Source organism: Saimiri boliviensis, chromosome 16, assembly GCF_048565385.1.
Source record: "Saimiri boliviensis isolate mSaiBol1 chromosome 16, mSaiBol1.pri, whole genome shotgun sequence".
NCBI classification, from domain to species: domain Eukaryota; kingdom Metazoa; phylum Chordata; class Mammalia; order Primates; family Cebidae; genus Saimiri; species Saimiri boliviensis.
In genome coordinates this window covers 3,250,800-3,272,881 of record NC_133464.1, presented here as the reverse complement: position 1 = coordinate 3,272,881, position 22,082 = coordinate 3,250,800, and the positions used below count along the sequence as shown (strand labels likewise).

Below are 22,082 nucleotides of genomic sequence, written 5' to 3'. Positions count from 1 at the left end.
AATGACACACACCCTCATACACTCCCACACCGACACATGTCCTTGCACACATTTGCACTCACATACATGGACACACATTTCCATGCTCACTCACATACGTTCGCACACACTGACACATCCTCACACACACTCGCACGCTCAGGGGCTTCCTGGCCGCAGCTGTGTCCGAGGTCACTGCTCGCGTTGCCCAGTGCTCCTGCCCCCAAGCATCCCACCCAAGGCCTCACCCCAACTCCGGCTGCTGTTCCCCAGGCAGAGCCACCCCAAGACCTCCCAGCTCAGCCCCCTCCCCACCTCAGCCCTGCGCCCCTCCCCAAGTTTCCCACCCTCCTGATGGCTGGTCCCCTTCTACCCGCTGCCTGTTCCTTGGCTTCCTTTTCCCAGAGACTCTTCAGTGTTTTCTATGTTCTGTCTCCAAATTATTCTCCTGTTCTGTCGTCCTTAAAAAACCCCAAAAACCCAACCTATGGAAAATCAAAAAGTAATTCAATGAATACGCTGTCTACATTTTCCAGTATTTATCACTAGCTGCTTAGAGCTCATCATTCAAAACATTCTGGCAGTACTCACATGGTGGCCTGCAGAACCCCGGGGTCCCCAGGACCCCATTTCAGGGGGTCTCCAAGATCAAAATGATCTGATTACCAAAATGTGATTTGCCTTCTTCATTGTTGACATCTGCACTGAGGGTTCAAAACAAATGCTGGGTAAAGCTACTAGCACCTTGCCAAGAACTGTCCCGACCTGCTCACCTTTATATTCTTCACTGCTGTGCTGTCAAAAAAAAAGGAAAAAAGGCAATTTCACTTCAGAATGTCCTCAATGCAGGAAAAATGCATCAATTTTGACAGCACATGTTCTGTGTGATGTAAAGGATTTGTTGTGTACAGCTGTCTACAGGAAAAGCATGTCTCTGGCTGATTGTGTGAAAAGTGTATCCAGTCGCTTTTTCAGAAACGTCATTTTCATTTGAAATGACTGACAAGCTACGTGATTAAGCCTTGCGTGTCTGGCAGATGTGATTTAAAAAAAAACCAGGTGGGTGCAGTGGCTCAAGCCTGTAATCCCAGCACTTTAGGAGGCCAAGGTGGGAGGACTGTTTGAGACAGCCTCGGTAAAATAGTAAGACCCCCATCTCAAAAAAAGGAAAAAAAAAAAAAAATTAGCTGGGCATGGTGGTGCATGACTGTAATCCCAGCTACCTGTGAGGCTGAATCAAGAGGATCACTTGAGCCCAAGTGGTCAAGGCTGCAAGGAGCCAAAATCGGAGCACTGCACTCCAGCTTGTGTGAGAGTGAGATCCTGTCTCCATTTAAAAAAATTAAAAAATTACCAAGTGAGCCTTCTACTTCAAGGAAAACTGACTGTATTTTCTGTCCAACGATAAAACTTGAGGTGCAACAATCAGAATGTTGTAAAACTTGCATCCAGTACCACAAGCTTGACAACTTCCAACTTTTGACTTTCATGAGATTGTTGATCAATATTTTAATATTAATGAGAAGTTTCAACATTTGAAAGATTTGCAGAACTCAGTTAAAAGGTATTTCCCAAGTAACTAATGCATAAAGTTGCAAAATCATGCATGGTTTAAAGGTCCATTCTAAGTAAAAGATAGATGAACTCTACCGTAACTGAACACAAGAAGCTCACTGATACGGATCCTGATTCAACATTGCAGCAGGCCTTTAAGAAACTACTGTTACCGGATGGAAGGTCTTGACAGCGCGTCTTCCAGGTTCTTGGTGCAGTTGAACAAAGAATTGAACAAAACAGACAACGCAACAAAAGAATGCAACAGCAAAAGATGCATCAAAAGTGCAGATTTACTGTAGCGAAAGCACACTCCACAGAGTGGGAGGCAACTTGAGCCAGGCTACAGTCCCCCCTTTTAGGGTTTTTAGTGAGCTAAAAGAACTTGGTAACACCCCTAGGTGCCCTTTAGAGGCCTCCGATTGGCTGCACCCTGTAAAAGATTAGCCTGCGACCAATCAGAGGCTGGAGACCGTCTTGTTCACACGGGAAGGAGGCTGCGGCCTGAGTGCTGCCTGATCTTGGCCAGAACTGGCTACACCTGCTGTTCTTTTGCTTCTGCCTTAGCCCTTTGTTACCCTAACTTCCTATTCTCCTGCCCCACAACCACTACAGAGTTGGGTGGTGGTGTCAGGTACCCACAATTAACTGCAAAGATGATTCAAATATCCCCTTTTCCAATTACCTATCTAAGGCCAGATTTTCTCCACATACTTCAACCAGAAATGTATTTAGGTACTGAGTAATGTTTTATAGTTTTCAGTGTAGACGTGTTGAACATCTTTTATTAAGATATTTTCCGGCCGGACGCAGTGGCTGACACCTGTAATCCAAGCACTTTGGAGGCTAAGGCAGGCAGATCACCTGAGGTCGGGAGTTCAAGACCAGCCTGACCAACATGGTGAAACCCCATCTTAAAAAAAATAAAATAAAAAAGATATTTTCCTAGGTATTCCATGGTTTGGGTGTCACTGTAAATGGGCTTTATTTCATTTTCCAATTGTTTCTACTAGTACAAAAGAATCCATCCAGGGAAAGGGTCTTCAGGCCAAAAAGGCCAAGACTCGGTGAGCTAGTCTTTCAGTATAAACATCAATTCTGAACATAGAAAAACCTAAGCTTATTCTCAATGTTAAAATGACATATATGTATGTGTACGTGTGTGTGTATGTGTGTGTGTGTATATATATATATATTTTATATATATATATGTATAATTTTTTTTTTTGAGATGGAGTCTTGCTCTGTCCCCAGGCTGGAATGCAATGGTGCGATCTTGGCTCACTGGAACCTCCACCTCCCGAGTTCAAGCAATTCTCCTGCCTCAGCCTCCTGAGTGCTGGGACTACAGGCGTGTGCCATCACGCCTGGCTAATTTTTGTATTTTAGTAGAGATGGGGTTTCACCATGTTGACCAGAATGGTCTTGATCTCCTGACCTTGTAGATCTGTCTGCCTCAGCCTCCCAAAGTGCTGGGATTATAGGCGTGAGCCACCACGCCCGGCTGACAACTGTATTTTTTAATACAGCATTTTTTCTTCAAGTCCTAAAACAAACAAAACTTGTCTCAAAGAAATACAAAATAGACAAACTAACGCACCTTCACATACCCACCACCCAGCTCCAACATCAGCTCGCACCAACTGTGTTTGACCCTTGTCTCCACTTGTCAGGGAGCCTGGGCCACTCACATTTTTATATTTTGATGCAAATTCCAGGCATGGTATTAATTCCATCGTCACAATTTCCTTATGTATCTCTAAATAAGAACTGAATATACTGGTGTAAATGACTCTAAACTAGAATATGTCAGACTGCCTCCCTCATCCACCGAAGCACAGACACTGCCCTACTATAGGTTCTACGCATTATTTTTGTTCCTAAGCAGTCACATTCTGTCCAAAAATTAAAGACTAATCAAAAGTATGTTGAGTGTGTTTTCAGAGATTCACTTAACGTTCTTTGGCAAATATTAACTCGCTATAGAGTATCTGGAATATCTCAGAAAACAGCCCAAACAGGATGCCATCAAGTTCCATGTCTTAAAACCTCAGCAGTGTGGGTGGCTTCTGGGATCAGTCTGAGGCCAAATCTCAGTTCTAAGCCTGATTACTACTGCCTGCTGCAGCATGAGGGGTGGTGGCCTGGACAGCACTATGCTTTCTGCTCCTGTTCTCAGTGTAATTTTTGCAAAACTTCCAAAGCTTAATGCTCCCTCACCATGGTCTATTAAGTTTTTACAAGAACATGTAAGAATATTGAATGTTTTAAACAACATATGTAGGCATGCCAGAATGGCTATTTTGGTGCTACTTGAAACTGTAATTTTCTTAAAAGGCCTAATTAACATTTGCTAAAACCAAAGAAGTTTACAACATTATGGTTGCTGCATTTTATGAAAATAAGCACTCAGGCACAATACTGAACTGGCATGCCATCCATCCTTCCTCCACAGATACTCAGTACTGACAGTGTCATAAAACTAGAGTAGAAACTCAAAAGCGGAAAAAACACCATATGAAGAGTGTCAGAAGAGTCAAGTAAAACCTTATAAGCAAAACGAAAACACAACAGTAAACTTCGCCTCCCTTCCCATTCCTTTCACAGATATCCACCACCACCCCCTGCTGACCCCCAAGCCCCGAGAGAAACCCCAGGGACAAACTGAGTGTGAGTTTTTTATTCCATTTGTGAAGGACAGTTTTAAAACAAAATGTTATTAACACTCTCAGAACACTGTTTTGTTCATTTGACATTTTCTCTATCTGCACCAATTTTTATTACAAAAATCAAAAAAGTAAAAATTCATTACAATATTTGCACAGTATAACCACTAGTTGCCTAGACAAAAGCTAATTTCTACAAAATCAAAAACTTAATGCAGTTTTATTAAGAGAGTCAAAATCCTCTCAGTTAACTGGATATATATAGTGGTATATATCTTAAAGCAGAAAACCCCAGAAAACAAAAACAAGGAAAAAAGAAAACATATGTCAAAAGTCAGTTAAATATTTTGACCTGACGATTCCTACAAATAGTAACTTCCACTACATATAAAGGAATCTATTCTGTGTGGTCAAAGTTCCAGAACCAAGCAGGAGATGTGGAATAAAACAATAAATCAGAACGCAGCCCCAGGTGGGGTCTGTCTTCCATGAAGCCCAAGGCAGTGATCTCCATCATTAAAGGAGGGTCCACTGTGTTTACAACTAAAACCTTCCACCACATGGTGATCTGCAAAGCTTTAATTCAAAAAGACAAACGTTCTCTTCACACAAATCACTGCAGAAATATTTGTAAGGCTGCACCTTGCATAGGAAATAGCTGTGTTCTGCCAAACTCTACAGAAAACAGTAGAAGCAAGCTTTTTAAAATGATGCCCATGTACAAAGAGATAAATTACCAGGCACCTCATTTACCGCTCCAATTTATCTTGATCATATAATTTAATCTTTGAACAAAAGGAAAAACAGCAATGTTTGGTGACAGTATTAAAAAGACAACGTTGAGATTGGCATCAGAAAAACTCCAAAAGTGCATCTTATAAAAAGGACACCTCACTGTAGAATCAGCTATGCACTCAGTAAGCCCTACTCATGCACGAACAAGCACTCGCTGGAACTTGTCGAAGTTTACTTTTTCAGAAAGTTAAAGTATAAAAAAAACAGTACAAATTGTGACATTCGTTCAAGTTGCTGCTACATCAGGATTCTGAGCAGGCTGCCAGGAAGGACTCCTGCGTTTCCGAGAGCCCGGCAGCACCTCTAGGAGCCGTGGTACAGGTGCGTGGTGCCCAGCACGGCGCTGTCGTACCGCTCCTGCACCTTCACAGAGTTGCAATGCTCGACCACACTGTTCAGCTCTGGGAGGCTCTCAGCAGTGTCCCCAAACCCGTGGTAGTGTCCGTAGTACAGGCTGTCCCCAGTGTCTTCCACCCAGGAAGGCCTACTGGCTATGCAGCTACTCGGACTCCCGTTCAGGTGCAGAGAACCACACAACTCAGGGTTAGCTCTCACGGTCTCCTCCAGCTCCTCATTCCCACTAATGTAGACAGAACCCTGGCTACGCAGAAACGGCTGTCCTGGGGCTAATCCATTGCTAATGCCGTTAGCTCCTGTCAAGCACTGGCCATTCCTGCTTTCCATCCCACTGAGCGGGGTCGTGGAGGGGAAGTCCAAATGTCCATTGATGACACATCCATTTGTCAATGCATTCGATACGAAGCTACTGTTTTTCATATCTGCATTAAGAAATACACCTGTCACCAAAATTCAGAACCAATGAGGCAGGAGAAACTATAAAATGCTTCATTGCCATTATAACTTTAAAGAACTTATTTCGTTTCTTTTGCTTTTTTCCTTTTAAACCAGTTCTTTTTTCAAAGTAAAATCAATGTGCATAGGTAGACTTAAAATTAAAATGTTAACAGTACTGTTTGCCTGGTAAGAGGAAAACTATGCATGCCAGCAGCATCAGGTAGCTCAACTGAAAAATGGAAGCTGACAGATACACCGTATGAAAAATACCAACACGGTCCCAAGAAGATATCCAAAAAGGGCTCTCATTTTAACACTTTCGAGAGCGGTTTTTAAAAAATCGCCCCTAGAAAGGTCCATCACAACTGAACGGAAAGTGTTCTACGAAGGGTTCCAATAGAACACAAACTTCTCTACTTCTCAAGCAAAAAGGGGAAAAAAAGGTAAACCAAGTGGTGAATTAAGGAAGTTCTTTGAACTAGATATGACAGCATCATGTAAGGTTTTTAAAAACTCTCTCCTCATAAATCAGGTAGGGACTCCTAACCCTTCCCTGCGTCTCAGATCAGGACTGTTAAAAGGAACCACTATTTGTTTTCTTCAGTAGCACAGAAATCTACCTAGTACTTCTGCAAAATGCCACGAGAGCACTGGCAGAATACAGAGAAAGCAGCGACTACAGCCAGGAACTGTAACTGCCAACAGTCCTCACGCACGCAGCCTGGGCCAACAGCACAACACGGAGTCGCTTCTTCTCAGTCCAGCAATTAAAATGACCATGGCAGCCAGGGTTTCATTTATTAGGTTACTTTCAAAAACCATCTCTGCTGGAAAAAATGTTGATAGTTTAATCTGCATATACAGACATCCATTAGGAGGGAGATGTCTTACGGGACACAAAGTCCATTACGGAACATCGGGGCACACCGGGACAGGCAACGACAAGTTACTCTTCTGTATACTGCAACTTGAGAAGCAGTAACATTCACATTCACAGGAATTCACATAACAGTATAAGGGATGATCTAAAATTACCTCTTGCTATACTAGTTTTTATCTCAATGTTCTTCACTACCAAAGCAAAGCATGATATGAAATGTAGAAGGGCTCAGTTCTAGTAACTTTTAGAATAAGGACGCAGTTGAAATACATCTGATGACCCTAATGTGTCACACACTGTGTGACTCTTCCCATGGAGGCCTCCCCTTCTATCTCACCTCCTGGATGCCTCCAACAGAGGTTTCTGTTCTGCCCTGCAAGTCTTCCTGCCAAGGAAAGATCAGGGCTTGTTCAGTGAATGAAAACATTATCTAAATATTCCATTCATTGTCAATTTCTTGGATATTTAAGCAACAGAGTTTAATAATTGCTATAAGTTCTTCAAAGGAAAATAGATTTATTTTTCCAAATTAAATGATAGCTTTTCTATTTGGCTAAAATCTAAGATTAGAAAATAAGTGTTTCAATGACTAAACAGAAAATAGAAATAAAACAAGCTGCTCCCAGCTGCTGGCCAAAACCCACTTCCCTTGTCACCAGCTAGCTGCCTGGCCAGCCCTCTGAACCCACTGACATCCAAACACCATGCTGGGGACGAGGTTTCGGGCAAGATCCTACCTCCCTTCCAGCCAACTCCATAGTGAAGATCAGGATTTAGAAGCAAGCACCTTCCTGCCTGAGTCCTTTCCGGGGGTAGGGACACTTGATCCTCCCGAGTCTCAAACTAGGGGCATTGAAAATACAAAGATGTCTGTACACAGTTGTTCAAAAATGTGAAGTTCTTGAAAATAATTTTGGCAGAACAAAACTTCGAGTTACTCAGAAGTGTTTAAAGGAGAGCAGCCTGACTTTCGGTCCGATTCTCAAAGGACTGTGGAGGCAGCTCCCTCAAGCTTCCAGTGGACGTGGTGCCATGTCCCACAAGGAAAACCTCATGTAATCTCTAGTGATTTAACACATTGTTTATTGGTCAGAGTGTCATAAATCAAATGATAGGAAGCACGGGGTGTATGTACCTGACATCTGGTATACAGGATGGGCTGGGTTTTTTAAAAGTATGTTCCAGCTTGGATCAAGTTTAACAAGGAACTAATGTCTGAGGAATAAAGGTTGGCTGGCCACTTCTGCCTACTCAAAGCAGGGAGCAGGGTCATTTTCAAAAAACACAGGATTTGAGTTTTGTTATGGATCTTTAGCTAAGGTCAAATAGCCGCTGACTACAGAAAATCTATTATTTTAAATATGCTAACTGATCAGAATTTCCCTACTGAGAAAAAGGTGACCCCAGCAATTCTGTAGCTTCTAGAAAGATGAACATTTTCTTTTGACTGATTTTTTCATGTGGGTTTGGGAAACAAAATACGTACTTTTTTTTCATACCCAGTGAAGAATTTTGCAAAAAGACATAAAAAACTTAAAAAAAAAAATCTATTTCTAAATATATTAACATGTTAAGAAAATGGCAAAAAATGTTTTTTCAGTCACCTAAATAAAGAACATCAGAAAAAAGCAACAGCTAAACGGACAAATCATTTTAGTTATTTATTCTAAATGCTATAAGAACTGAGCTGCTTCTACCTTTTAAAAGTTGGAAATAGGAATACTGTCTTAATACACTAAAAACATTAATGTAGAGAATGTGTGTTGGGAAACACAGTGTTTACCATGTTAACAGACTCAGAATGAAGGTCACAGAAAGCAAAGCGACCACGTCCTGGTGAAGGACTCCATGCCGCAGTGGCCGGACTGAGTCTGAGCCACACTGCCTCGTGCTCAACGTTTACTGCTAGTGGTCCTCTTTGCAGTATATTGCTTTGAAAATATTAGCCATAGCATGTTCGGTATATTCACCCAAAGGCTGTTATGTCAGAAAATTAAAAATGCAAACCTCATTAAAAATAAGCAAGGCACATTAAGCAACAGCTTCAAATCAGAATAGAAAGATTGCACTTACATTTTTCATGTCCATAGAATATACCCAAAACACTAATCCTTATATCTACAAACTTAACCAATATGTAAATTATAGTATAACATTTTTTAAAAAGACACTGAACAACAAAGTGCAAAACGTCTGAGAGAAACTTCTGTTAGAAATAATATGCATACTGATTCTTGCAACGACAGGGGGTCTGCATTGCTGACACAGTATATATTTCTATTTCTTTTGGTCCAACAGAACCACTCTCCTGCTGTTTGGTGTCTTCGACCATTGGATTGTTGTTGCAGCTAACAGGAAACTGTCCACTCCCACCTGTTACAACAGCAAACTCCCTATCAACGTGCATTTTGTCAGCATCGTCTTCTGTGTCGCCATTCATGAGTGGTACGGCAGAATCCAAGCTTGGGGCTGTACAGAAAACAAAGACTATTTCAGATTCCTTTGTCTGTAACAAGATAACTGTTCACTCACACAGTTTACGTTCCTTTGTGTGAGCACTGAACACTCTAAGACAGTCACATTAAAAAAGAAAGGTCACAATGAGCTTAGCAAATGAACACTAAAACAGTCACATTAAAAAAAAAAATTGACAGGTCACAATGAGCTTAGCAAATGACTGAAAAACTTCCATAATAAAAAAAATTCCCTGACATATGCAGAGTTTAAAGTCATGGAATTTCAGATACCTATTACAGATTTACTTGATGGCAAAAATTCTAATTTTTGGCCACTGAGAGGACATAAAGTGGTTATATAGCCTGGAAACAATTCTAAACGCCGTTTTCAAATTCAGCATGTTTTTCGAAAAAAAAAAAAAAAAGTACTAAGACAATTTTAAATCAACAACATACAATGAAAACAATTCTGATTTTTTTTTTTTTTTTTAATTCACTATTTCCGGAACTCCATGTTTGGATCCCCTTCCATGAACACTCTCGTGGAAGCCATCTTTCTCTCTCCTGGACTTTCCCTCTGGGGTCCCCTTCCACACTCTCGTGGGAGCCTGTCTTCCCCTCCTAAACTCCATCTCTCTCTATTCCCTTCCACTCAGCGTGGAAGCTGCTTTTCTCCCCTAGATTCCATTTTTCTGGATTCTCTCACTCAGTGTGAGAGTTAGCTGTTTCTCTCTCTAAACAAATCACTTTCTACAAACAAACAAAAAGTTCACTATTTCCATTAACAAAAAATAAGGTAAAGGCCGAGATTCAAGACTAATCCGTCAGTACTGTCCCAGAGTGACATTTGATCTGAGCACCAAATTATGTAAAATTACATCAAAATACAGAAAACATTAGAAACGGGAAGCTAAAGCTACCCAAGAACTTCACTTACAAGATCATCCTTCTGTGTACCGTGATTTGAACGGCCCATGTCACACACACTCCACACAAGCACCTTCACCTCCGATTCCTAGCAAGACTCACTTCTTACAGCACTTAGAATTATTTCTGGGCCAAATAATACACACCACAAATAGCAACTTCCACTGCTAAATACCTCTTTCATAGAAACATTTAAAAATAGGGAGAACGGAACTTTGCAGCTTGAATTAGCTCTAATTTTGGAGGCACACGAGTCACTTTTGATTATACTGTATATACTCGTTCTGGATTATTCTACAAAGATGCTAACGTACAGAATGAGAAACCTGATTTCTAAATTAGTGTGTGGGAGGGAAACAGAACAGTGTGATTTGTGTAGTTTGGTGGAGGTAGGGGGGTACTCAGAAGTCTGAACAGGTAGGATGCCAAAAGCATTCTTCAAATACAGGTCCTTTAAAACCAGAGGCATTAAACGGTGCATTTTAGTCTTATCTATTTAAAGCTTTAAAAAAAATCTTCCACAAGCCAGGCTCCACTTTCACTATGACTCAGGCACACACTTTAAAGTGGTAAGCAGGGCATCTTTTGGAGGGGGAAAAAAAAAGGGTGGGGAGGGATTGGTGGAAGAGCAGATCCCACAGCGTGCTGGGTGACTCCAGGAGCCCTTCACAGCATGCAGACGCGGGGAAGCTGCAGTCAGGTGCAGGTCAGTGTTCGCTCCTCCCACAGGCTGCCATCCTACAAAGCCAACCATGAACACGGTTTGCACAAAAAGATGGACTTTTATGGGAATACAATGCAGACAGCTTAAAATACCTACACATTCAATTGGCATTCAGATGCCAATGTTCCCCGGATAAAGCGGCAACTAGAGGTTACTTGCAATTCCACACCTCTGACAAGGTTAGAAAACCCCAACAGAGAAGAGCTTCACAAAAGCTGGGGTATTTGTCTTCTCTTTCACTAGGCCCAGTGCCTAGACTAGTTCTACCAACAGATGAAGCCCACTCACTAGCCAGAAAAAATAAAAACACAAGGTAAACAAAAACAAATGACTCATACCTTGTCTAGCCTGTAATACAACCTGAGGAATCACAACCATCCAGGCAGGCCCGGCAATGCGAGCTGTAGGGACACGGGCCCTGAGGGCGGAGGCACCACTAGGGGGCTGGAAGAGCCATGGCAAGGGCAGCCCAGGAAGAGGAAGTGGGCAAAGCACTATCTCCCAGCAGCAATTAATCCTGTTAACTAGAAGCCTCGCAGTGACCAGGGGCCTCTCAGAAACTGCTCCATTTAGGAGATGCATCTTTTGTTAATGCAGATAGTTTCTCTAAGAAAGCAAGATCACAATGAAAGGCTTCCTTACATATTTTACCAATCAAGATTCTATTGTGGGAATCATGACATCAGACATCCTAGAATTACATTCCCTCTCCTTAGATACAGCCCCTCCATACAGTGTAGTTCCCACAACCACCTGTCCCAGAGCCTTGGGTAATGCTGTTTTATGTGCCTTCTTCATTTCTTCATTCCTAGTAACTGTAAGTTCTCAATGGGATGGTGGAGGCATTAAGCCTACAATTATTTCTCTCTTTAAATTGTTTCAAGCCATAAAATTAAAATTGGCCTCTCAAAATTTTAACAACATTGGATTGGAACTGTTCCCTCACACACACCTGTTGCCACTGCTGAAGGAATCATTTAAATGCTACACTTTGCATTTGAGAAAGGTGGCCTGTAGAGACATTTCAGAAAAACAAAATGTCTCCCAAGGTCATCAGTTTTTACTAAGTTTGTGAAAGGAAGCACTATCTTTTCCTATCTTCCTGTTGACTCTTAAACAGTGATTGAATGCTTCTGAAAATGTCAGTATGACCACTTTTTACAAAGGGTCCTTACCTACTGACTGTAAAAGCAGGTGTCTGTTGGGAAGGCAGGCTTCTAGTACAGCTAAGACACAATGTTCAGGGTGGAAAACTACCTAGCTCAAAACCTCCAATCTCCCTGCTCAGAGATACAGCCACACCCAAGTGTGGTCACTGCCTGCCCTCCTAAGCGAGAACTAGCCAGCAGAACATGGCTGACTGAGGAGCCTGCATTCCTGCCCCTGGGGCACAGCGGGAGATGCTCCACATTGGGCTGACACTCAGGGCAACTAAACGGTCTGCATTTGTGTTTTCATCTGAAATTTGGGGGTTGCACAAAACGCCTAAAGGCAGTTCCCAGTAACTCTGTAACTATATGAGCTATTCAGGGTCAAACTGCTTGGAATCATGGAAAAAAATCTTAGTTTCAAGAAAGGGCTGCAGTTACAGAAGTAATGCAACTGGACACCACGGTCGTGCCACTACAAAGGCTTGTGGGAGTGCTGACCAGGTGGGAGTTAAGACACACTGGTGTACAGCTCATACTGAAGCACAGCAAAACAGGACTTTGCCAGGCACACGTGCAGATACATCTAGGGCTTACAAAAAATGCCTGATCACAACTTTAATCTTCAAAGCTTAAAAAAAAAAAAAGGGCACTCTAAACAGGACATTGCTGCCAACACCTGAGCCACACTGCAGGAGACATTTTACAAGTCAAAAACTGCCAAGTAGTTTCACACAACACATTTAAGTGAAGCTTGGGATCATGACCTGCATTAGTAATCTACCTTTTACCGTGCCTCTGGGTGCTGCAAGGGTACCAGGTGCTGATCCAGGGCCCTCCCGCCTGTGGCCTTTTCACTGAACTGAGTGCATCCTGCTGTTGCTTCCACTGGGGAAGCCTCAACGTCCTCTCATTAAAGGGAAGATGCTCTGCCTTCATGATTTTCCCACCAGCCATTACCTACAACTATTCTTCGTTCTGCTGTAGAGCACATTTTACTCAACTTTTTCCTAATAAAGGTCCTGTTAAAACCACTTTTTTTTTTTTTTTTTTTTTTTTGGTATTACAAGGTGATCTTTCGTGGGACCCGCCAGGGCCTAGATTCCAGCAGAGCAGAGGGTTGGGATGACTCCAGGTGGCATGAAGCAACAAAGGGTGGAGGAGGGCAGTGAGCCCTGTGCAAAGACCAGGGATTGGGCTCCAAGATTACACGAGTGTGACAGGCCTGGTTTTGCTTCCCACTGCTGTGTCCACAACTGTGCCGAAAACAAATCAGACCAATGGGGCTTGCTCAACCTAAGACTTTCAGTGGAAAATGCAGACACTGCCTGGATTCTAAGCGTAATTCAGGCTGTTATTTCAAGGTGTTTCATCTTCAGGGACATCACAGCTCTAAAGATCAAGAAAAAACAATTGCTCCTTATTTGAACACAACTAGGTGGGTATGTTCTGTCATTCTGGCCAAATTTTTATAAGCAAATATACTGGAAATCTGAAAAGTAAGGACCTCAGCAGTTAAAGTGCTATAATACATAACTAAACTAGAAGGAACTAAATCACAAATTTACTCCTGGGAGGCATTTTATTTTCTGACTCTCAAGTGTCAAGCAATTAACATCTAACATTTAACAAACCTGTTGGTCGTCTCCGCCCTCCTTTACCAAGTCTTTAAGCCTGCTTAACACAGTTAAAGACAGAAGGCAAGAGATACATTATCTAAGTTAAATCCACTTTGGGGAAAGTGTTAAAAATTTCCACCAGTAATTTTACCTTTAAAGCATCATGTTGTAGACACTTGTTTCTATAAGGTGTTTTAATATTCAATACCATCAGAGTATGAATGAGATTCTAAGAGCAATAATATGCCTATGTGATTAAAACGGAGCTGTGTAACACTTGAGGTCTGCTGTCACTACAGCTTGCTTCTGAGCCAATTGTCCCAATTATGAAATTGAAGTTATTGGGTCAGTTTTTAAACTCCCACTATATTCCCCTGCTTCTTCCCCACGACTCTGGAACTCCATCCAAAACAATTATCAATCAGCAAAATGAAGTATTCACTCATGGAAGGGACTGGCATTCTTTTCGAATCAGGATCACTGAAAAACTTGACAACAGTTTCCAAGGAGTCTATATAAAAATAACTGCATTGGGTTATTCCTCAAGATTAACCAAGAACGCCAACAAACCTGAACTGAGTTTTATACACAGTGATGCAGCAGGAGTCTCGAAGCCCATGCATCATACCATCTGAGCAAATGGTTGATAAACAGAAAACAAAAAAAAATTTTTATGACTGACACTTCCTTGCACCATCTAAAAGGAACAAAATCCCACACTGAGGCAAGTACTATCCCAAGGTACTTTCCATCAAAACAAACTGCTTAAGTTAACTGTGGATTTTATTTCACCCTCCAGAGTTCATGTCAACACTTATGTCTATATTCTGACTAAACACATTTAATACAGATGCAAATACCTTTATGCAAGTTAAAGTATGACTTCTTGTAGCATAACTTCCTTCCAAAGGAGTTAATATTCAAGTACTACAGAAGGCAGTCTTTATTCTTCACTTAACATCTTCTACATCAACATCGTTTCCAAAAGAAAATCACTCCAGTTTAAAATACTTGAAAGTTTACTAAAAGCAGAGATACTTTTTGTGAGGAAGAGTAGTTAATATTCAGACTCAGGATTCCAGTGTTTTGTTTTTTTAAACATGTTGGTCAGGATGGTCTTGAACTCCCGACCTTAGGTGATCCAGTGTTTTTGCTTTTTAAGTGAATTTTACAGGGACCTCCTTAAGGGCGGACTTTGAAAACTTTCTGAAAGTAATTACTTTTACAAATTTCACACTGAAAGCATCAATATTTCTAACTCTTAAATTCTAGGAAAACAGACTAAAGTTTTACTGATAAGATCCAAGCTAGCATCTCTATGCTGCCAAGATATTATCCCTGGTACCTGTTTTTTTTAAGAGCCCAGCTTAAACTTTTTATATTTTTATATGTGATGTTACTCAAAGTATTTTATATGCATCTGTTAAATGAGGAAATAATTTATCATACTTTCATATGTAAAGTTACTCAAAGTATTTTTTATCCATGTGTTAAATAAGAAGAATTTATCATATTTTTACTCTGGCATGGGAACCAAAAACCTAATAAAATTCAGATTAAGCAAAACTTAAAACTCACATTTAAACAGAAAAATCAAGATGCCAGAAATTACAATCAAAACAAATTAGAGCAATGTTATCTTTAAAACTAAAAAAACTGGTCAAATAATGAAAATAATCATTTATCTACTGAAACTAGTAGAAATTTCACATAGAATATTCAGGTAATTGAGAGAGGAAAAAAACCAAAACCCTGTTTTAATGATCAACAATTACTCCCAATACCCAACATACCACATTCAGTATGTAATGGTAAAAGGTGGGGCGGGGGAGGGAAGCGCCTTTCCCTTAAGAGTGTGGTGGGAGTATAGGTGAACTCTTCCCATAAAGAAGAGTGTGGTGGGAGTACAGGTGAGCTGAAGATGCCTATCTATGCTCACACACACACACACACATATAAAATACACACCCTTGTGACATGTGGGGCAAATCTAAGGACTGTCAACTACATAAAAGATTGAACCACTAGAAGTTCCAGGATGTTAACAGTCACAGTATACAAACTGGGAAAACCAGGGCAGAGCAGCTTTCAGGTAATGTGCATCTTGGCTTAAATATTTCTACTGTGATCATCACAGAAACATCAGTCACTTACTTTGTACCTGGAACAGTAGCTCAACCTGTCCAAGTTCTCAATATTTAGGTCTGCATATTACCTGCAACACTTAAGCAGAAGTGCCTGCCTCCGACCATATTTTTGTCTAAATTAGCACCCTCAGGATTAGGAACAGCAATGTACAATTTGGGAATGCTGCATGCTAAGTTTAACATGCAAAATGAACTTCTAATCACTGGTCAACCAAAACAAATTCTCATTCTAAAGGAAAAAAATAAAATTCCTGAAAATCAGCATGACTCTTTAAACCAAATTTATGTAATGAAGTTTAGGAAGCAAGGAATCCTCAGAAATGCTTTTCAGAGTAATTAAGCAACATAGTATTGGCCAACTCAACTGACCTTAGAAACTCTGGAACTAGTTTTACAAACTCTGCTAGGAACATTTTGAGTCCAATTAGCATGTTAAGTGATCTCTTTTTAAAAATACTAAACAGAGGTGGGGTGCGGTGGCTCACAACTGTAATCCTAGAACTCTGGGAGGCTAAGCGGGGCAGATCACCTGAGGTCGGGAGTTTGAGAACAGCCTGACCAACAGGAAGAAACCCCATCTCCACTAAAAATACAAAACTTAGCGAGATGTGGTGTTGCATGCTTATGATTCCCAGCTACTCAGGAGGCTGAGGCAGGAAACTCACTTAAACTCAGGAAGCGGAGGTTGCACTGAGTTGAGATGGTGCCATTGCACTCTAGCCTGGGCAACAGGAGTAAAACTCCATCTCAAAAAAAAAAAAAAAAAGGAAAATAAAAATACTAAACAGAATACAAGATTTATCAGCACTAAGGGAAAATGAAGCATAAATCATTTTTCAAGGACATTTAGACTATACAGTGACACACAGGGGCAGACATGGACAATTGGTGCATGAGGGCACAAGGCCACGCTACAACATTAACCAGGCATTCAAGGAAATGGTAAAGGATTTTTAAAAAGTGGATGCTCTTAAAAGGGCTTTGAAAATATATTAGAAAAAAAAATACATTAATACATGGTACAAATATATGACAATGCTGAACACATCACCACTAAAAAGGCCATTTTGAAACGGATGCAGATCTTCATGTCATGCTTATGATTTTAGCACCTTTCCAGAAATGCTTAACTCATAAAAACCCTGAATTTGATAAAACTGTTAAGTCCATATATTACTACAAAGAGTCTTTTATCACAGGAATTTTTATGGTGACAAGATTTAAATAGCTGTTAAGTACGTTAACACTAACATTTTATCAACTTTATAGGGAAAAAATGCTTCACTTGAACACACTTAAGGTAGAAAGCATGATGTTTCATGAAATTTAAAGTTAGCTAAAACCTCTAGATTTTTAAGTGATTTACTGATAGCCAGTTTTCCTCATGCTGTAACTAGTACACTTGATTTAAAAAACAAGGCAAAACTCTGTGCTTATCCTTAGCAAATCTGAGCTCATAATCTGGTTCATTATACTCCCACCTCTTTCCCTTTAGGTTCACTAAATATTCCTGCCACGCTATCACACTGTCTCCTACTAAGACTTTTTTTTTTTTTTAAACTAGAGATGAGGACACACTATGTCACCCAGGCTGGTCTTGAACTCCTGAGCTCAAGTAATCCTCCTGCCTCGGCCTCCCAAAGTGCTGGGATTACAGGTGTGAGCCATGACGCCTGGACTAAGACATCGTCTAGATAGCTACAGATGATTTTCCTATAGGAAAGGGAGGTGTTTTCAACTTCAAGAGTGATTTACTGACTCTGCTTATTTGCAAACTCCAAAATTACCTTAAAAAAAAAAAAAAGGGCCAAGTGCAGTGGCTCATGCCTGTAATCCCAGCACTTTGGGAGGCTGAGGCAGGTGGTTCACTAAGTCAGGAGTTTGAGACCAGCCTGGTCAGCATGGTGAAGCCCCTTCTCTACTAAAAATACAGAATTAGCTGGGTGTGACAGCATGCACCTGTAATCCCAGCTACCTGGGAGGCTGAGGCAGGAGAACTGCTTTAACCTGGGAGGCAGACGTTGCAGTGAGCCGAAACACCACCACTGCACTCCAGCCTGGGTGAAGAGCGAGACCCTGTTTGGTTTTTTTTTCTTAAAAAAAAAAAAAAATAGTGGAAGAATTTCATCATATTTAACAAAAATAACTTACCTTAGGGACTTAAATCCTCAACATCGAATTATACACCAGATCTTGCAGTGATAAATGAACACATATTACCATGTGAGGTACAGAGACCAGCTGAGGTCAAATCATAGTACAGAAATAGTACAGAAAACATCTACCTTCCCGAATGTGAAAATGTTTTACTGCCAGACCATCAGCAATTTTTGTAAGCCCGGGAACATTTAGAAGCAAATTAGAGAAAAAAAAAAAAAAAAAAATCAGGCACAGTGGCAGATTTTCTTTAATAGATATATTTCAAACAGATACAACAAATTAAAAAATCTAATTCATGGCAGGTGAACACAGGTGCTCAGTAAGTTCCACACAGACATTTATATTTGGGCTGTATTTCCCTCACATCCCTTTTGTTAAGTGTCCCATCTTCGCAGTGGCAGTACAGGAGAAATCTCCAGTCACCGCACAATCCACCAGGCACAATTACCACCTGAAGTCAAGTCCCATCTCGAAGGTGCATTCAGCCATAAAAAGAAAACGTATTAAAGGAGAGAAAAATAAGTGTGCTCTTCCCACCCACAAAGTGGTCTCACCTTCAGTTCTAGCTTTCTTTACTCCAAAGGCTTCTGAGTCTTCCAAGCATCTCTTTCGATTTGTTCCCACACTAATATGATTAGGAAATACATTCTGATGACCCCCATTTAAGATGCCATTGTTATAGAAATGGTTCAGATGACAATTCTGGAGGTTCAAGAGAAACTGGGCACACTCTTGGAAACCCTGGGTTTGTGCAATGTCTGCTGCTGTCAGGCCACTGGCATTTCTCAGGCTGTACAACACAAAAACACTGAATTACACCCCATCCACGTGCTAACCCGGTCTCTGCTCCTGCTGAACTGACTAGCTATCTGAAGGTGGTATGAAAGAGTAAACAAATTCATAGCAAATCTTCATTAAAGAAGTAGTTAATCAATCTAGCTCTGTAACTAACTTCTCTTACACACATTTGATTTCTAAGCAAGATTTGGGAGATAATTTTAAAAATAAATATGCTAAACTTTAAAAAAAGACATCTTCCTATTTAAATCATGTTTTGTTAGTCTGAAGAATCTAAATTTATGCTAACTTCAGACTTAAAACTGAATTCTATATTATCTGCACTTAATTGTAATAACCCATTCCTTTAGCGTGAATAAAATCAGAACAAACAAACATGTACTGAAATTGTCCATGGCATTCGTAACAACTGTCTTCCTAAAAACAAAAGTAATGGCTTACCAACAAGCCAGACTTTATGCTTACATGTGACACTGTAAGTGGAAGTTGAGAAGGATGTCCTGACATTAAAGTAACCTACCATTAGACTCTGAATGCTGTCCTAAAAACACATCCCACCACTCACAAGAACCAAGGTTTTACCTGGCTAATACTACTAAAAGGAAAGGTCCGGGACTCCCACAGTAACTAAAACTCCGATTAAAGTCAGAAGTGATGGCAGAGTAAGTGAAAGGGCTGAATAAAAGAGAGTAAGTTGAACTTGTAAACCTTTAAGACACTGAATTAAAACTGAGGGATCAAAAGTAACTCCATGGTGAAGTTCCCCTGGAAGACAAGAATGTACACTGCTCTGTGAAATAAACCTGTAAAAAAGCAGACATCCTGTTAGCTGCAGGTTGATAAACAAACTGGAGAAGTACTTAACAGCAAAGACAGCACCCATACCTGTTCAGCAAGCTACACTACATCCACAGCAAAAGCATGATGAAATAAAGGCCTTATGCTGTGTCACTCAACCAACCAATCCAGAACCCTGATGCTTTTCTTGGAGTTACTGTTAATGGAAAAACAGTAAGACCAAAAAAACTAAAAAACAAAAATAAAAAACAAAACAGTAACAAAAAACAACCCGCATTTACGAATGAAAACTACAGAATTAGGGAAAAATAATATTATCTTATTTATAAGGATATTTCCAGCCATCATAAAAAGCTCTGACCTCAGAAATGAAGTGTGTGGACACTCACTAACCATGTCCCTACTTTTTAAAGCATAAGATAAATGTATTATACATTTTGAAAAAGTATTTAAATCCTATTTCATCAGATATAAAAGAGAATTGAGAATCTCAGAAACCAACAAAATTCTTCATAAAAATATAAGGCAGCTATACGCAGGACTTGTTAGAGACTGAAGTCATTTTTGTTAGCCATAAGACTTCATGGCTGTGATTGGATGAATAGTCTCTAGTATTTCATAATCTTTTTATTTTGATTATCAATTAAATGAAAAGCACACACCAAAGTTTGGGCAGATTGAATTACACTAATTACACTTGTACAAAATCAGGTATCTTGCTATTGAAATATAAAATACACTAATATTAAGTGACAGCTTAATCGTATAGCTGAAGTTTTTTTTAATGCTGTATTTCACTTTCAAAAGGTATCAGAAGTGTAGATGACCTGAGAGGGTCTACTCTGTCAAGAAAGTAAACAGAAAAGTAAGTCGCCACATGAAAATTCAAAACTCTTCGAGGAGAGCATACGTTTATAAACTGATTATTTCTACAGATAAGCAGACTTGCTCTCCAAAGTCAAAGAATAGAAAAATGAGAAGCTGTCACTTACTATTAGGACAAATAAAAATATAAAATAAACCTCACAGTAAAGATTATTCTTTAGTGGACCAGAGAATAAAAAACAGCTAACAGATTTTTGAAACGGTATTTAGAATCATAAACACCATGCCAGGCACGGTGGTTCGCGCCTGTAATCCCAGCGGTTTGGGAGGCTCGGGGAGGGTGGATCACCTGAGGTCAGGAGTTCAAGACCAGCTTGGCCAACATCATGAAACCCCGTTTATACTAAAAATACGAAAAATTAGCTGAGTGTGGTGGCACACGCCTGTAGTTCCAGCTACTTGGGAGGCTGAGGCAGAAGAATCACTTGAAACGTGGAGGCAGAGGCTGCAGTGAGCTGAGATCGCACCACTGCATTCCAGCCTGGAAGACAGAACAACAAGACTCTGGCTCAAAATAAATAAATAACCAGTGCCAATACATGGAGATTCCTAGACACTGTGAAGTTTGAGAGTGTTAGCCTACACACAGGTAGCAATGGTAAGCTCTCCCACTTCACTTTCTTCCCTACCAAAAGTAGTTAAACATGTGCTTGTCCTCTACTTAGACTAACCAAATTTCTGTGTGGTTTTATGTACCATCTCAAAACTTACTTTAGCTCAAAAGGATTACGGGCCGGGCGCGGTGGCTCAAGCCTGTAATCCCAGCACTTTGGGAGGCCGAGGTGGGTGGATCACAAGGTCGAGAGATCGAGACCAACCTGGTCAACATGGTGAAACCCCGTCTCTACTAAAAATACAAAAAATCAGCTGGGCATGGTGGCGCGTGCCTATAATCCCAGCTACTCAGGAGGCTGAGGCAGGAGAATTGCCTGAACCCAGGAGGCGGAGGTTGCGGTGAGCCGAGATCGTGCCATTGCACTCCAGCCTGGGTAACAAGAGCGAAACTCCGTCTCAAAAAAAAAAAAAAAAAAAAAAAAAAAAGGATTACGGCCCACTCATGCTATGTACTTGTACATAAGGAACAAGCAAGCAAGCATAATCACAAGTCAAACAACTTCTGGCATCTCACATAATTTTGGGGCACCAGAAGGCAGACATGACGGGAAGATCAAAAAGTTCTAGAAAATGTATTGGACAGGTATCACAATCTAGAACACATGGTAACGGTGGAGTTATTAGAGAAAACTGTAATTCTGCTCAACATTTAAGTGGCACTATCTATGCAGCATTATCAGAAACACAATTATCTAGCACCCCTTCTCTGCTTCTAGTGAGGTACAAGAACATTTCAGTTCTATCGTTTCCTTTGTTACCAAGGGCTGAATGTATACAACATACAGTTTAACTTGAGAGCATTTATATTCTACTCAGAGGAAATCTATTAGTACCTGACTCCGAGACACAACAAAAAATTACCACCACTATCTCTTGGCCCTGAACGCCCCCATGCTCATTTCCTCTCCTTACCTACATTCATCATCTCCACTATCCCTGCTCACATGAAAAGCCTTGTAAGTGGTGGCTCAACTGTGTAGTGCACATTACAGAAACTGGCCTGAAATGATCACTAAGGATCACCTAACACAGAAGAAGGCACTTTTCTAAAAAGGACTGTGTAGTAAATATTTTAGGCTTTGGAGACCATACATTCTCAATCCTAACTACTCAATTCTTTTGTTGTAGGCTGAAAG

At 40.6% G+C, this 22,082-nt stretch overlaps 1 protein-coding gene across 5 annotated transcripts in view; it reads right to left on the bottom strand.

Moving 5' to 3' along the window:
- Positions 1–4,198: 4,198 nt before the first annotated feature.
- The window catches only part of ANKRD10 (ankyrin repeat domain 10), a 36,777-nt gene continuing 18,893 nt past the window's right edge, over positions 4,199–22,082 (bottom strand). For 4 of the 5 annotated variants that reach the window (XM_010338843.3, XM_039473142.2, XM_074387445.1 and 1 more), the window contains exons 4-6: positions 18,405–18,640; positions 9,043–9,138; positions 4,199–5,773 (exon numbers count right to left, since the gene is read on the bottom strand). In XM_010338843.3, coding sequence (XP_010337145.1) covers positions 5,298–5,773; positions 9,043–9,138; positions 18,405–18,640 — 808 coding nt within the window. In that variant the 3' untranslated portion in view covers positions 4,199–5,297. Of the gene's footprint in view, positions 5,774–9,042; positions 9,139–18,404; positions 18,641–19,348; positions 19,452–22,082 lie in introns of those variants that run through there. The other variant, XM_010338844.3, reaches the window with a different exon arrangement.